This window comes from Centruroides vittatus, unplaced genomic scaffold (assembly GCF_030686945.1).
Source record: "Centruroides vittatus isolate TY-2023 unplaced genomic scaffold, ASM3068694v2 contig_2696, whole genome shotgun sequence".
Taxonomy (NCBI): Eukaryota; Metazoa; Arthropoda; class Arachnida; order Scorpiones; family Buthidae; genus Centruroides; species Centruroides vittatus.
In genome coordinates, this window is record NW_027121716.1 from 1,190,789 (window position 1) to 1,207,529 (window position 16,741).

A 16,741-nucleotide genomic window follows, 5' to 3' on the forward strand; every position below is an offset into this window, starting at 1 on the left:
TTCGAATTTCTAGATTTCTCTCCCTTATGTAGAATAAGGCAAGGATCACTTTAAGCAGCCAAATTTTTTTCAGCTTATTTAGGATTTATTTACACACAACAGTGACATGACCGTGCAGTGTCCGTTCAGTGCAGTGATTTTTTTGCCAGTGGGAAATCTTTGACCTAGTTTTAAACCCTGTCCAGCTCGTGACAGTGGCAGTGGCAGGACCATACCGTACTGTGAAAATACATTTGACAAGAACAATTATTATAACAATGGCAAATTTTGGATGACGAACATTTAATTGAAATCGTGCATCAACACACTGTTCTATTTGATTTATCTCTTTTGAAATACATGGACATTGGGTACAAAATGAATATTTCTCTGTTTTGTTTAATAAAATATGAAATGCATGTTGGGACATTTGAAAATATTCAAAAAATATAGATTCATCATCTCAATTTTTTATAGAGAGTATGAAACTTGCACTTTTGTCCATGCTTGATGTACCCACTTGCTGCACTTTCTTGATTGCATTTCTTTTTCTTCTTCATCCAAACATATAGCTATCATAGCCAATTCATCCTCAGAAAAGTCCATGACTGTCACTGTGCCAGCACGTCACTGTTGTGTGTAAATGGACCCTTAAACAATATAATTGGTCAAATTACTTTGCCTATATTATCCTATGCTGACAATATTAAATTGATTAACCATGACCCTCATGTCCTTCAGTCTGATCTACTCCATTTATCTTCCTTTTTAGAAAAAGCTAACCTAAAAATTAATTTACAAAAAAACTGTAGTTGTGTGTTTTTCACTCATTCATAATCCTCAGTTGCTCACATTCTATATTTACAATAATCCTATAAAATATGTTAATTCTTATAATGACCTCGGGGGTTATTTTTGATCCTAAACTTAATTTCAAAGGACAAATTGATTATTAAAAGGACAAGATTATTAAATCTCTAGCTATTCATCATGGAATTCTTTAGCATTTTTGAAAAACTACTTCCTCAAAAACAGTCTTTTACGTTTCATTTATTTTGCCAATATTCCATCTTTACTCAATTATTGTCTGCCAATATGGGTTATGGCTGCCTCTTTCCAATTACAAAAAATATTAAGAGTTTATTTAGAATAAGAAATATTTTATCTAACTCTCTAATCTTCCTAGGTCCAGATTGGGAATTCCCAGTTTTACCAAATGTACTAAATACTTTGATCATTTACTTTAATACAAATACATTCACGGCTCCATTTGTTCTGATTGGCTGTGCCCAAGAGTTACTCGTAACCAAACTTGTTATTTTATCCCATCTTTTAGGCTTTCCATTTCTTTCAGGTCATATTTCTATCTGTCTGTTCAGAATATGGGCTGTGTGGAACAATCTCTATATGAAGATTTTTTACATTTTAAGTTCAGGGGTCCTCCTGGTGGCGACTTTTGGATTTAGGACCAAAGCTGTCGCCACAACTGATCATAATAAACATTTTTATTTTAAAAATTATGTGTTGCAGAAATAGTACTAAATTCAAAGTGTGTTGCTAATCCAAAAAAGTTGGGAAACAATGAACTAAACAAATAATGTTCTTAAGAGTGATGACTTGTATTTTTAAAAAAAACCTGTTAAAATGATTTGTTAATTTTACTTTAATTACATATAAAAATGTATTAATTTTTATATATAACATAAGGGCTGGAAATTTTGTCTGTTAAATTGAGGTTTTACTGTATGTTGATGTATTATATATAACAGAGATGGACAAGCAAGAGTTCAGTCGGTGCTGAAATGTAGGTTTTGCAAAATGCATGGGAGCCACAGTTCTGTACTGTCATGGCAGATAGTATGGTAAGGCAGAGAAAGATAGGGTGTCCCCCATCCAGGTTGAGAACTTGTTTTCAAAGAATAGATTTGAAATGTCAATTTAATTTATTGCACCAACTTATTTTGAAGTTGATGCAATAAATTAAATTGTAATTACTTGTTAATTACAACTTAATTGCAACATTACAATGTTGTTAATGTTGTAATTACTAAATATTACATATTTTCACAAAATTGTGGAAATAAAATTGTAAAATAATAATAAAAAGCAGAAATGAACACTTTCAGCAAGAGCTGCATTTGCCCATGTCTGTATTATAAAATAGCATATTTCTTATGTTTCAGTAAATCTGTTGGGGAAGAGCATGAGGTAACAAACAAACAAGAACCTCCTCCTCAAACTGATCATCATTCTAAAACTGTGCCTCCAACTCCAGCCGGAGATAAATGTTATATTGAACCACCCAGGAGTTTATCACAACCTACTGATTTGTCACATGTAAGTACAATTAATATAATAATAATCTACTTTTTTAAATCTTGTTATTCTTAAAACTTAAATCAATGAAAAACAATATAACCTAATTAAACTTGTTTGAAAATAGAATGTGGATAATTATTTAAAAATTAAATTTCAAAATATCAATAAGGCAAATTTACATTTGAATATGATATAAGTCAATATATTATTTATAACATAATTGAAAACATTATTATTTAAGCCATTAATAACATTATTTGATTACAGTAATTGAAATATATTGAATGTAAAACTTGCAAATTTGCTTGTATAAAATGCTATTAGTCATCATCAATAGAACAATATCCTCGGTTGTATTGTACAGTCAGACCTCCGCTTTCAAATGACTCACTTTTCAAATAAATTGGTTCATGAACAGAATGTCGAACTCTTAATTGCAACAGCTGCCAAACATGCTATTTGGCAAGAGCCAGCCACAAATTAGAGAGACACAGATGGTCAACTCTCTATACTTTCTATATTAAAGGAAGTCGACAGCTTGATCAATCAATGACAGGACTACTGATTCAGAAGTTAGTGGCGCGAGATTGCTTTGTGTCATTTAGGGTTTCTTGTTTCCCAGTCTTTTGCTTGCCTGGGATTTCAAGAAAAAAGTGATCTGTTTCCCAGGATTCCAGGATATATAATTATTTTTCATTTTTTATCTTAAAAATAATTAATTATCATTCAATTTCAAGATTTATTTTATAAGTAATTTAATACGTCCTGTATAAAATATGTATTAAAATTTACCTTTGAATTATGTAGAACTTTTCACAAATAGAAAAAATTTATTAAAGTTTCTTGGAAACTGTTTACCAAAAAAAAAAAAAATTTCTAACTTAGAAGGTAATTTTTGTTTTTTAAAAAATCTTATTGTAAATTTTTATAATATTTTGTATTAAGATTTTTTAAAAAACAAAGATGGTCAATACTCCAATCACTCAATTTGGTTCTTATTTTAGTAATGTCCTGCTACTTATTTTAGAATGCCCTTTCCGATTCAATTGATGTGGGTGGAATCATCTTTAATGCATTTAAGAAAAGACAAATATTATGTGGTTTTTCATCTGTAGCCTTGAAGATTTCCAGTTCATTTTTGAGATGCGTTGCAGTACTTCTTTTGCTCTCTAGTATTCTCAATTTGTCTACCTCAGCTGCTTTAATAAGAGCATCGAGCTTGCAGCCCAATAATTCAACAGTTCATATGGCTTTAATACTCAAGTTTATGAAGAAAAACTTTATACTCATTTGTAACCTTGCCCAATTTGCACAACCTGGCATAGTGCAGTTATTGAAGCTACTAGGCATGGTTAAAAATTAAGACAGCATCACCGCAATTATTCAAGATATTACAGGTTCCAACAAGTAAAGAATTTTCCGAATCCTGCCACAAATAGACTACAGGTAACCCCCCTATAACACGGTACTTCTATAGCACGAATTTGCTCTAACACGGTTCGAGAATTGGGAACCGGATTTTATCAATGTATGCCAAAAATGGCCATTAGGGGCGCCCCTAGCAAGTATTTAAATTAACAATATAAATTATTTTATATTTTTACAGTATAATATTCAGTATATTGTTATTTTTATTTGTAATTTTGTATTTGCCTTTCGACTTGTGAATAATAAATCCTATTTAAAGAAGGATTTAACAGCATGTTTTTTAGTTCTTGGAACCTAACCCCCTTTTCGCACTAGTTCTTTGTTTCGTATAACACAGATTCGCATAACGCTGCAATTTTTTTGGAACGTAACTCCCGTGTTATACGGGGGTTACCTGTACATATTGATTATTGACAATCTGTGTGACATGCCATAACAAGCAAAAATTTAAACGAATAAGCAGGCTTAAAATTAATAAATACAAATGTATTCTGACAGTTTGAGGAAATTTTGCAAATAGAAAGTATAACCTTAACACAAAATAAGAAAAAAGTGACCTTTTAAGAAATTTGCAGGATTTCCTGGGATGAGAAGAATTTCCTGGGTTAAAAAAACAGCCAGGATCCCATTAGAGAAACCCTAGTGTCAGAATATGAATCATCAATGATGTTGCTATTTAACTTAGCTTTTCTCCATGTGCATTGAAATGTATCACTTCTGTTTTTCAGAACGAATATATTCAAAAATGTGGACATCGTGTAGCACTGTAAACATGGAAGAAATATTTTTTAAAATATGTTTTTTAACTTTTGCAGCTGTATGATCAGTGATATGGAGGCACATATTACATTTGCAAGCTAACTTTATTGTGTTTTGACTCAAAAGTGAAATGCACATTAGAATTGAGAATACGCAGTAATTTACATAATTGGGACAATTCATTAAAAAAACACTTTCAATTGAATTATGAGTGGCTAGTGAGTTCAGGATGAATTTCTCAGTAATTTAAAGCATTTAAAAACCAAATTAAAAAAATGACACATCTTTTTGGTTTCAATTTTGTTACATATTATTGTAATTATTAGTAAATGTTAGGCATTTAGACTGCTATCCTATACTATCTTTAAAAACATTATTTTTTTTTTTATTAAATCAGAATAGTATATTTTGGCATGAGAAGTATCAGCACAAGAAAAACTTTCTCTATTAATTTATCAGTATCATTTGACATTAATGTTATTTAATGTCTTATTGTAACAACAATTTGTAACAAGTCATGACAAAAATGAAACAAAATAGATTGGACAGAGCCCCTATTATAGTATTGATTGTCATATTGCAACTTTAAAAATGTCTTACTAGGCAAAACTATAAATTTGAGAGAACTTCTAATAATCTAATACAGTGAAACCTGTGTAAACTGGAGTTGTTTGGTACCGAATGTTTTTTCCAGTTTGGCAGGTTTCCATTTTGAACAGATTTTTTTTTAACATAGAAAATTTCTTCTTTCCTAAGACTTTTTCCCATTTAGGTTTCTGTTTTATTAACGTTCTGTTTTGGACAGGTTTTACTGTATCAATAAAATTTGTTTTTGAAATATTTGAAAATATAACTTATTTCCTTCCAAACCCCTCACAATTACTCTTTACCATCCTCAGTTTGAGGACCAAGTCTAATAATGAAGCAAACTACAAAAATTATAAATGATTGTAATTGAAATGGTACTATATATCATTTTTTGATTTTTCATTTTAATAATTTCAATTGTGTAAAAATAGAGTTAATTTTCAATTAAATTTTCTTCCAGTTTATAAAATTTGGGAAATTTAGAAAAGAACAAATTTATATTTTTATTAACAGTTATTATTTGTTGTTACATATTGCTGTTACAATAATATTGGCAATAATGGCATTAATATAGATTTGCAAATGTTGTAAAAGTTAATAATATATATTAACTTGTTTGTATTGGAACTCCAAGATATAATATAGTTTTTTAAATATTTGTTGCAATTATAACTTTTAAAAATTTTTTCAGGTAATATGATATATATATATAATACATACAGGAGGGTCTAATGATGTGTTCACTTGTTTATAATCGATCAGCGCCGCCGTAACTTATCCGTTACAATTCCCAGACACGCACCTGTTATCAAAGAGTTGACCGTTACGAGATTGACGGTTGCGATTTGCGCTGATCGATTATAAACAAGTGAACACATCATTAGACCCTCCTGTACATACATACATATACAATATCATTATACAGAGTGTCCCATCAAGATTAGATAATCTCTACAGAGCAAGAATCCTCAGAGTACATAAAAAATGACCCAAGAACCATACCTCTACAACCCATAGTTTTTGAGAAAAATGCAAATGAAAAAGTATGATGTTACATCCAGTGCACAAAAAATAAGCTTTATTGGAAACATGAACATGGTACTTGCATATACATTATGCTTACATAGGAAGATGCTCAAAATGACCACCATGCATATTGAGGCATGCATGTGCATGCTGTAGAATGGCTGACTGCACACGATCCATCATCGTGTTGTCCACAAAAGTAATCACTGCATGAAGACGAGCAACCAAGATCTTGTGCAGTCAGCCATTTTACAGTGCACTGGATGTGAAGTCATACTTTTTCATCTGCATTTTCCTCAAAAACTATGGGTCATAGAGGTATGATTCTTGGGTCATTTTTTATGTACTCTGAGTGAAGATTCTTGCTCTGCAGAGTTTATCTGGTCTTGATGGGACACCCTGTATATTTAATATATAATGATTTATTTCGATAACTAGAATGAAAATTTTAAATTACATAATGGAAACTGGTTAGAAGTAAAATTTTTAAATTTGTTATAAGAAATAAATATTCAATTTTCCTTTTACAGTATATAAAAAGTTATAAACTAAATAAATTGTCTGTTATAGCTACAAAACATACTAATTTACATAAATTCTTTTTATATTTTAATTAAAAACTATTGTTCTATGACATATTGGTTTTAGGAACCAGAATATACAGTCAAACCTGTTTTTATGCGGTCTTTTTTGTGCGATTTTTTTAATGCGATTTTTTATTTGTGCAGTATAGTTGGCGACTAGTCTCATGCGATTTGTCATGTCTCACGTTGACTTATTATAGCTAAATAAACTTATTATAGCATAAAGTAACCTTCTCTGATCCCATAAATCAAAACTATCAATTTTTTTTATCCTGTCAGCTTTACTCAGTGTTCAGCTTTCACAAGTGTGAAAGATGTATACTAAAGGCTAATGCAGAAGAAAGCTGGAGAAGTTTATTGCACATCCTCCAAACCATAAGTGTTACAGAAATTTGTTGGATATGATAAACCTAATATAACACTAGCTTTTGTTTGGTTATTTTGGCTTCTAATCTATTTTGGCTATGTGATACAAGGAAATTCACTAGAGAAGGACTTAAATCTAGAAATTTTTAGTGGAATAAAAAGGAATCAACCAAAAATGCAATGGCTTGATACAGTCAGAGGATACAAGTTTGAATTTGAAGTGATCAAAAGAACTTGTGTGGAGAGTGGTGATTTAATTAAACATGACATTCAGTCATCTCATAAATGGATTACTGTCATGTTAAGCAGCCTGCTTCCGATAATGAGGTTGATGTCCTTACTCTTTCAACCTTAACAAGAAATTAAAATTGTTTTTATAAATTGATTCTTGAAGTTTAAAAACTCATTTTAAAAGATTATTTATATATATATCATTTTTTACTTTGGAAAAAAACATATACATATCATATTTCAAGTCACTCTCTCTATCCTATATTAACAACTTACTAGTTTAATATATTGTTTAACAAACAGTATAATTTAATACAAATTATTGATTTCAATAGTATCATACTAATGTTTACAAATAAAAATTATTATTGTAATTTAGAACAGAATTTTTGGAAAAATTTAAAACTTTTGAAGCTAAAAATAAAAATAAACAACGTGAACTTAATTTACTGTAGTTTTTTTAGGTGATATCTTGATTGTACACTCTGGCCAAAATGTTTTCACTACTTTGTACTCTGATCTGGCATAGCAGCACTATTCTTTTTTGTTTGCTTAATCTGTGGATAGATTGATAGAATTGATTATTATTTATTAATGTGTATTATTTTGACATTGTGACAATGCCGGGCTACAATTTTTAATCATCTTTTAATTTAAAAATCATGACTTTCAGTCCACACTGGAAATTCATATAAGTTATAGGTAAAAATTGAGAGCAGATATGGAAAGCTTAGGGGACAGAGGCCCTGATTAACTACAGTAGAGCATCGTTTATCCGAATCAATTGGGGACTGGGGTTGTTCAGATAATATATTTTTTTGTACATAATTGGTTATCCGAAAAAATCAGTTAACCTATCCAATGTTGAATTTTTTTCCGTTGCGTGTCGCTTCGCGTTGAATTTTTGTCGATTTTAAGCCTAACAAAAATTTTTATAATAATAATCAAGGCTATTGTATCGTTAAAAATTATTTATTTAGTTTGTATAAACAAAATAAATATATTGAAAAATATAAAAACAAAAAATTATACTTTAGAAGTTAATCTAGTATCAAAAACGTTCGATTCAGCACGACACAGTCTGACTGAAAAGCTTTCGAATAAACAAAGCTCTACTGTATATATCTGTGTTCTCAAGATTAATGAAGGACTGATGACAACAGTGGGAATATGAAAATTGTAGCCCAATTAAATAAGGGATGACAATGACAGAGAATAAATTTTATTTGTGCATGCTTCAAAAATTATGATACTCATAAGTTAGAGGCTAACTTCAATTACACAAATATCAGACCTAATGTACTCACCACTTCATAATACCGAAGAAGACAATAATATAAAAAATCACTTCAAAATCATGAAATGTAGTTTAGGAGGCAATTTCAAACAAATCCAAGGTATATCATTATTATTTTACAATTAATACCAGAGTCAATACATGATCATTCAGCTTCTAATAGCTTCAATGCTATAAAAATGATGTAATAATTATTTCTGCCATTTAAAGCACTGTAACTGCTTTGCAATGAAAGTTTGGCTTGAGATGGCCAAAGTCAGCTGTAAACATTTGAAATTCCTTTAAACCATCATGAAAGTTGCTTGTTTTTAACTTAAATATTGCCGTTTTTGTTTCCGTCCGATGAATAAATATTTTTCTATAAACAATTAAAAGACAGTCGTTCCAAAAAATTCTTTAGACGATCACCATTTTTAGTGTTCCAGAACCAAGAATCAGACAGCCAGACCTTCCCTTTTAGGCTACATAGCTGTCCTTTCTAAAAGAAGTTCCTTAAAAGATACACAGGAAACCAATTAAAATCAAATAAATTTAAAATCGGAATGGTAGATCTTACGACATCTTGTGAAAATTCATCTGTATCTATTCGGGATTTCGACTCCTTTTATCTGCGAAGAATGAGCGCTGACAAATGCAGATTACGTCGGAATGTCCCTCTAGTGACGAATATTAACAATATTTTCGTTTTTGTTTCCGTCCGATGAATAAATATTTTTCTATAAACAATGATGAACTGTTGATTCGCAATTAAATTTATTGATCATTCAATTTTATAGAAAAATATTTATTCATCGGACGGAAACAAAAACGAAAATATTGTTAATATTCGTCACTAGAGGGACATTCCGACGTAATCTGCATTTGTCAGCGCTCATTCTTCGCAGATAAAAGGAGTCGAAATCCCGAATAGATACAGATGAATTTTCACAAGATGTCGTAAGATCTACCATTCCGATTTTAAATTTATTTGATTTTAATTGGTTTCCTGTGTATCTTTTAAGGAACTTCTTTTAGAAAGGACAGCTATGTAGCCTAAAAGGGAAGGTCTGGCTGTCTGATTCTTGGTTCTGGAACACTAAAAATGGTGATCGTCTAAAGAATTTTTTGGAACGACTGTCTTTTAATTGTTTATTAAATATTGCCATTGTCCTTTTTAAAGAATGGTTTGTAAATTATTTTACAGCTATTTAATTTGGTTTTGAACATTATTTATTCATAAATATTGCTAAGAATACATATTTCTGATAACTTTCTAGCTCTGAATGAGACAGTTGTTTTGTACTCATAATTTATTCTTTATCCTTTAATTTTACAATTAGTAATGCTATGACAAGCAAGAAATTACTGTGTTAAATCTATTTGCCTATTTGAGAAGAGTTAGGACAAAGCAAGATGTTACAGTTTCAGATATACAAGTGAACCAATCCCATAACTTTGGAATGATTAAAGATAGGAGGATTGGACTAATTTTGGCAAAACTAGGTGCAAGGGTGCATGTATACATGTTTAAAAGTTGGTTTACTGTATGTGTTGAAGACCCATACAGTGGATTTGCAATAATAAAGTTCAATCATTCTTTTCTGATGTTTTTTATTGCATTTTTACAAACTGGGACAGGACTGATGTTAATAATTACTTAATTGTACTAGTTCTTTGCAATTATTTATTTCGTCTAACATGATAATGTTCAAAATATTATTCACTCTCCTGAAAATATCTTATATTGTCCACACTGTAATTCCTGATTTAGGCACATACATGCCACAGAATAAAGCTGTAAACATTCATACCAAGGACAGTTTTTCTGTTTACATGCCTTCCTGTCTTTCCAGACTTTGTGTTAACTTTACTAACATATAAGAAGCACCAGACAGGGAGATCCTATATCCCCAATTATCTTCATAAATCTCTTAGAAAGAGTTATGGATAAGATTACACAAGAGATGTAGGGAACATCAGTTTACGGTGTAAAATTCAAAATCTGAGATTTGCAGATGACATAGTTACCATTGAAAAAAGTAAAGAACAACTAAAGAAAACATTATATCTACTTAATGAAGAAGGAAAAATATATGGACTGACTATCAATAGCAAAAAAACTAAAACAATGATATTTGGTGATAACAACATGAAAAGAAATATCCTAGTAGATGGGAAAGAAATTGAAAATGTAGAGAGTTTTACATATTTAGGAAGCAAACTAACCTATAATCTGAATCTGGTGTAAAAAAAAAAAATAGCAATTAGAATAGCTGAGGCAAAAACAAATTTGAAAGCAATGGACAAAATCTGGAAAAGTAAAGCAATTAGTTTGCAGACAAAATTAAAAGTATTGAACACCTGCATCTTCTCCTGCATGCTGTATGCCTGTGAGACATGGGAAATAACAAAAGATATGGAAAGAAAAATAGTAGCATTTGAAAGACACTGTTACAGAAAGATCTTACAAATAGGATGATGCAGAAAGTCCCAAATGAAGAACTTTATAATAGGATATATATGAAAAAGAATCTCTTACAAAAAATTATACAATGAAAACTACAACTGTTTGGACACATCACAAGAATAAATGAAAACAGAAAAATAAAGACTCTAGTCTATGGTATTATGAATCTAACAAAAGTGGCAGACCATATAGAGAATGGATTGATGACGTGAAGAAGTGGTATGGAGCAAATGTACAGGAATTGAGAAAACTGGTAATGGATAGAGAGAAATGGAAGAAAAAAATGGAAAAGGCATCAGACACCAATGGGCAATGAGCCCAGGGTTAATGATGATGATGATGTTAACTTAACAACAGTGCAAGTTATCAAAAATTCCCCAGAATGTTTATTGGGCTGCAATTTGAAAAAATTATAGACCTATAAATTCTCACTGTCGTCCATCCTTCCTTCATCTCAAGACTGGTGTGAGATAGATGAAATCTGAGCCAGATATGGAAACCTTAGGGGTAGGAGGCCCCAATTAACTTAATTATATATGAACTTCCAATGCAAACCGGAAGTCACATTATTTCAAATTTGAAACTTTTTCCCTAAAAGCAGTTAATAGATGATCAGCACAACTATATTGTTAAAGGAAAAGTATGATGTACAGGGACAAGATACTACTAATTTGAGGTGGAAAGCATATATTTTAAATTAAATTAATTAAAAATATGTTTAAAAATTGCAGCCCAGCATTGTGACAATGTCAATAAATAATTGCTCATATTTTCATATATTTTCCCTTTGTATTATGAGATCCTCACCAAAGTCCAGGGTATTCAACACATACACTCACCAACTTTTGAACATGTGTAGTTGCAGCAAGGGCTGCAAGAGAATGGAGTGCTGTCAGTGAAAAGACCACTTTATAAGCACTTCTGAAAGGGCACCCCCTTTCAGAGACCCTGCTTATACAAATAACAATGATATTGAAGTAGAAAAATAATCTAGTATAAATATTAGCAGACAACCAAAATTATTTCATTATTTGGAAAAATAAACAGTAAACAGACAATTTTTAAAATTTTTCCTCTCTGATGGTTCTCCTAAAGCTCACAGGCTCCAGGGCAGTGCCCTGGCTGCACCCTTTTTATAGGGCCTGCTTGTACCTTGTTTGGCTATTAGTTTGATCCTCCTACTTTTAATCATTCCCAAGTAAGGGACTGGTTCACTTTATTTCTGACACCCTGTATAATGTATTTATAGAACTTTACAAGTTTTTTTCCCTTTTTAAAGAAATAAGAGCATTAGTATAAATGTTTTTAATTAAGCACCTAAATAGGCGTGGTTGTCAAGGGAACACAGTCCTTACAATTGTTGGAAATATCTGACAGTAAACTGTTTTTCTGGAAAAATAAAATTGTCTCTAGCATCTTGTATCCTACTATCCCAAAAAAACTTTCACTGCAGTAAACCAAAAGTGCCATCCCCAAAAATGTACAACCTGGAGCAGATTGCCCTTCATTCCTTCTGTACCTATATTGCTGTATAAATGTACAATCTTTTAATGGTGTTCAGATCATCTTTGATGATAACTTAGAAGTTGCAAATATAAGTAATAGTTAAAGATTTACTCATTCATCTTACTATTATACAAAGTTATCATCATTCAATTTCTACCAAATCTTTCTTTTTCTTTATGAACTTTCAAACATTACTAGATTACTTGTCCATTTTTATTAAACTAAGCTATAAAAATAAAATTAAGGTCTAATTTTCATTTAATATATAATTTATCACTTACCATGTATTGATTCTTTAAGTGTTGCTGGAATCAGAATTTAATGACTGCATTTTATTTTATAAATTTCATTTTTTAACTGTATTTACTTTTAACAGACATCAAGTTCTTGCTAGAATTACACATACTAATTTTTCTTCTTGTGCTCTTAATACTTTTCTCATTCACATTGATTTTTTCTGTAGATGAAAAAATCTTTCTAAAACCATTGAGCACAAAGTGATGGAAATCGATGTACTGTACTTTGTGTATTCTGTTTGATTTATAAATTCATTTGTATTATTTTTTCATTTACTTTAATTTGGGATGTTTTATAATTACATAAAATTATATGAAATTATCAACAATTTTAATTGTAACTTATTTTGCATGTAGCCTATATAAATTATAAATAGAAAGATAAATCAATTATAAAAACATTTTAAAGCAATAGACTAAAAACATTTTGTATCTAATTTGATATTTATAAACTGAAATTGGAGAATCAGTTATAATTTAAAATAGCTCTAACCAGATTCCATTATATTTGTTAATAGTATTCTATTTAAAACAATTTATTGAATTAAATATCAAAATATTTAATTTTTCTTAGAAATTTAGATTAAAGGGAACTAGAGTAGTTCGACCAGAAACTGATCAGTCTGGAGAACCTAAACAAGAAACAAGTATCAGTGACGCCCCACCGATATCTGCTCTTTCTTCAGTTCTTGAAACCGACGTCAGCACACCATCTAGTGAGGGTGAAGAGCGTACTTCAGATGTGTAGGAATCAGTCTTATTTCTAAGATATTGGATTCTATTTTTGTACAGGACGTCCAGTCCAGATCAAGACTCATTTCTGAGAAGACTGAAGTCTTCCTACCCATCCTAGATCCCAATAAACATACATCTGAGTTCATCTTGGGTTTTGCCGCATGCTATCAAAACATGAAGTGCTTCCCAAAAGAAAGCAAGCATGCATTGATTATCATCCCACTATAATATGGTGGAATTGAAAAAATTCCATGGATCCTGGAGTTCACAAAATGTTTATTCATAAATCATGCTTTTTTTCTACTCAGGGAGATAGAACAAAAATGCCCTTTGCCTTCCTCTCCTTGCTAATAATTAACTTTCAATCCTAGCTTGCTGCTTGGTAATGATGAAAGTTTTCTGTGATAAAAATGATGTCAGAAAATGTGAGCACTCCCTTTCCTTACCATTTCATTCCATTTTATTTCTTTATTCCGACAATGTCGGTGCGGTGCTACATAGAAAAGGAGTGATAATGCAGAGACACTTCCAGGGTCTGTTGCCTCCCATCACTCTAATATAGAGGAGAAATGTGCAATCATAACAAATGAAAATTACCATTCTTAAACATTGTGCAGTCAATCCATCCTATGCCTAACTGTTTAGACAGTTTTAGATATTTATGAATGTAGTTCTTCAATTTCTATTAATGATACTAAGATCTTGTTTGTTTATTTTTTTATGTTATGTTTTCTTTTTGTTTAAAGCTTAAACATATGGAAGAGAATTAGAAATTTAGATGCAAAGTAAATTACTCAAGAAAATAGGGCCAGTACTGCTAGAAAGCCTGTGCATGCCTTATCTGAGCACTCTTATTGTATTTGGCCTGTGAAAAGAAACTGTCACCATTTATATTTGAGGATTCAGCCGGTAGGGGGCTGATATTATGAAGGGTCTTTTTTCAAAAATGATATGAAATATTGCATATGATGATATATATCTATATATACTTTCATTTCTTGGAAATATCTACTGCTCTAACCTATCACATTAGACTAACGTCCAAGAATAAATCAAGTTATGATTTTTCTTTCTATATGTTAATAAGGGCAAAATACAAACTTTGGACAGTCAGCAAATGTGATAATTTCCATTATTTAATTTATTAGCAATATTGGGAATTTTGCTCATTGCAGTGACATATCACAAGAGTGTATCAATCCCATAAATAAGGATATCTTACTGTGATTTTTTTATGCAGACATTTCTGTGACTGCATAGCAGTTCCTATTGATGTTTTGCATGATATCTCAATGTTCAAATCGAGCAATAGAAGGGATCAATGCTATGTATATATAAGGAATTGGTATGATGATGAATGTAATTAATTGGATATGTATCAAAAAATACATAAATTGGAGTTTAAGATGAATTAATTTATACAATGTTCTTTGTATTATATTATAAACATTACTTGTACATATTGTAAATGTCAAAGTATCAAAAATGATACCAATTCATTGCTGTTTGCCATATTCACGCAGGACATCCTGAGATGTGAAGTGCAGTCAACTCTTGATTATCAAAGATATTGTAGAGAGTAAGATCTGATGAATTACTAGCAGCATTGAAAAAACTTATGTATTGAAATAAATGAAGAGAGGACAGAAAAATTAATTATTGAATATTAAAATTACAAACTTATAGCAGTTTCAAAATGGCATTGTAGACCATTTTATGAATATTGTTTGTAAAAATTAGTTACTTTGACTTTCGACAATGCACTTGTCAATAATTAAGAGTTGACTGTATAGTGCAATTTTAACGAAGGGATGATAAATGAAAAATTGTCATTTCCACAACTAAAATCCTAAAGCACATTTTAAGGATCAAATATTTTGTCACTTGTTATTTTGAATCAAATTTCAGTTATACATATAATTTAATGAAGTTTTACAGGTTTTGTTAATCAGATATTGTATAGAACATTTTCAATTTCATCTTCAATGAAGAGATTTAAAATTCTCATCTTTGTAATTTTGCTAATAAAGCCCTTATATTAGTAGCTTTTCCAATTAAAATAGACACTTATTTATCAATATTCATGTCATTGCTCCCTGCCGGCAGCAAATGGACCGTTTGACAAAACGAGATGATTTTAATTGTTATGCACAAAGATTTTAGCTAATCATCTAAGCCTTTCTTGTACATAACTTATACATGCATCATATGCTCTTTATTCCCTGCCAAATTTTTTACACATTTTACCATTTCTACAAAAACATAATTGATTTGTATTAATTTGCATAAATTTTTATTTCATTACTTTCTTTTTTCCTCGGTTATGACAAAGTAAAAATCTTTGTCCCTTATATTAATAGTTACAGCTGCATGATTAAAGTTATCATATACCCAACTAAATATTAATACAATAAATACATCTATGCAATGTTTTTGATGTGGTTGTTTTTTAATTGATATTAATCACTTATTAGTTAGTTTTTAATCCTTTTAAACAACAAAAATCTATGTTTAAATTTGCCTAAAATTGTACTAATATAAATTGAATATCATTTAAAATTAATGTTAATTTGGACCCAGCATGTGGAATTCAATCAACAAACAGGCTTTTTCATACAATGAATTAAATTTCATCTAACAGTATAATAAATAAAAAAATGCAAATATAGTCTGTAAAAATGAAAATTTGTAAAGATGCTTCCTTCCTTATAATTTTATTGTTAAAAACCGGATATTATAAATATAACAAATAAAATAATTAAGCAAATGACTAGAAAACTCTCAACAAAAATTATTAAAAGATATTACCGTACAATACTTTTTCTTTGAATGTGATGATATTCATATATTTACTGACTTTATTGCATTTTTTATTACTGTTTTAAGGAAGTAATAGTAATGGAAGTATGTAGAATTTTTTTAATTTTTACTAATTGTAACCATAATGCAACCATTTATAAATTCCTGAAGTCAAAAGTGCTCCACAGACTTTTTGAAGTTTATTTGTTTGATATCAAATTTGTCTTAGAGCAAATTTAGGCAAAATTTCATATAACATTTATTTTTGCATATAAGTGTTTTACATCTTGATAAATAAAGGAATTTTTTCTTCATTTATCAGTACGAAAGTTATCAGATAAAAAATTTATGTTAGAATAAACGACAAAGAATGATTATATTC

The 16,741-nt window shown here is 30.1% G+C and overlaps 1 protein-coding gene across 6 annotated transcripts in view; it reads left to right on the top strand.

The window, feature by feature from the left end:
• The window catches only part of LOC136971740 (potassium voltage-gated channel subfamily H member 6-like), a 151,353-nt gene extending 135,361 nt beyond the window's left edge, over positions 1-15,992 (top strand). For 5 of the 6 annotated variants that reach the window (XM_067266237.1, XM_067266236.1, XM_067266239.1 and 2 more), the window contains 2 exons: positions 2,163-2,316; positions 13,400-15,992. In XM_067266237.1, coding sequence (XP_067122338.1) covers positions 2,163-2,316; positions 13,400-13,573 — 328 coding nt within the window. In that variant the 3' untranslated portion in view covers positions 13,574-15,992. The remainder of the gene's footprint in view (positions 1-2,162; positions 2,317-13,399) is intronic. The other variant, XM_067266235.1, reaches the window with a different exon arrangement.
• The last annotated feature ends 749 nt before the right edge of the window (positions 15,993-16,741 follow it).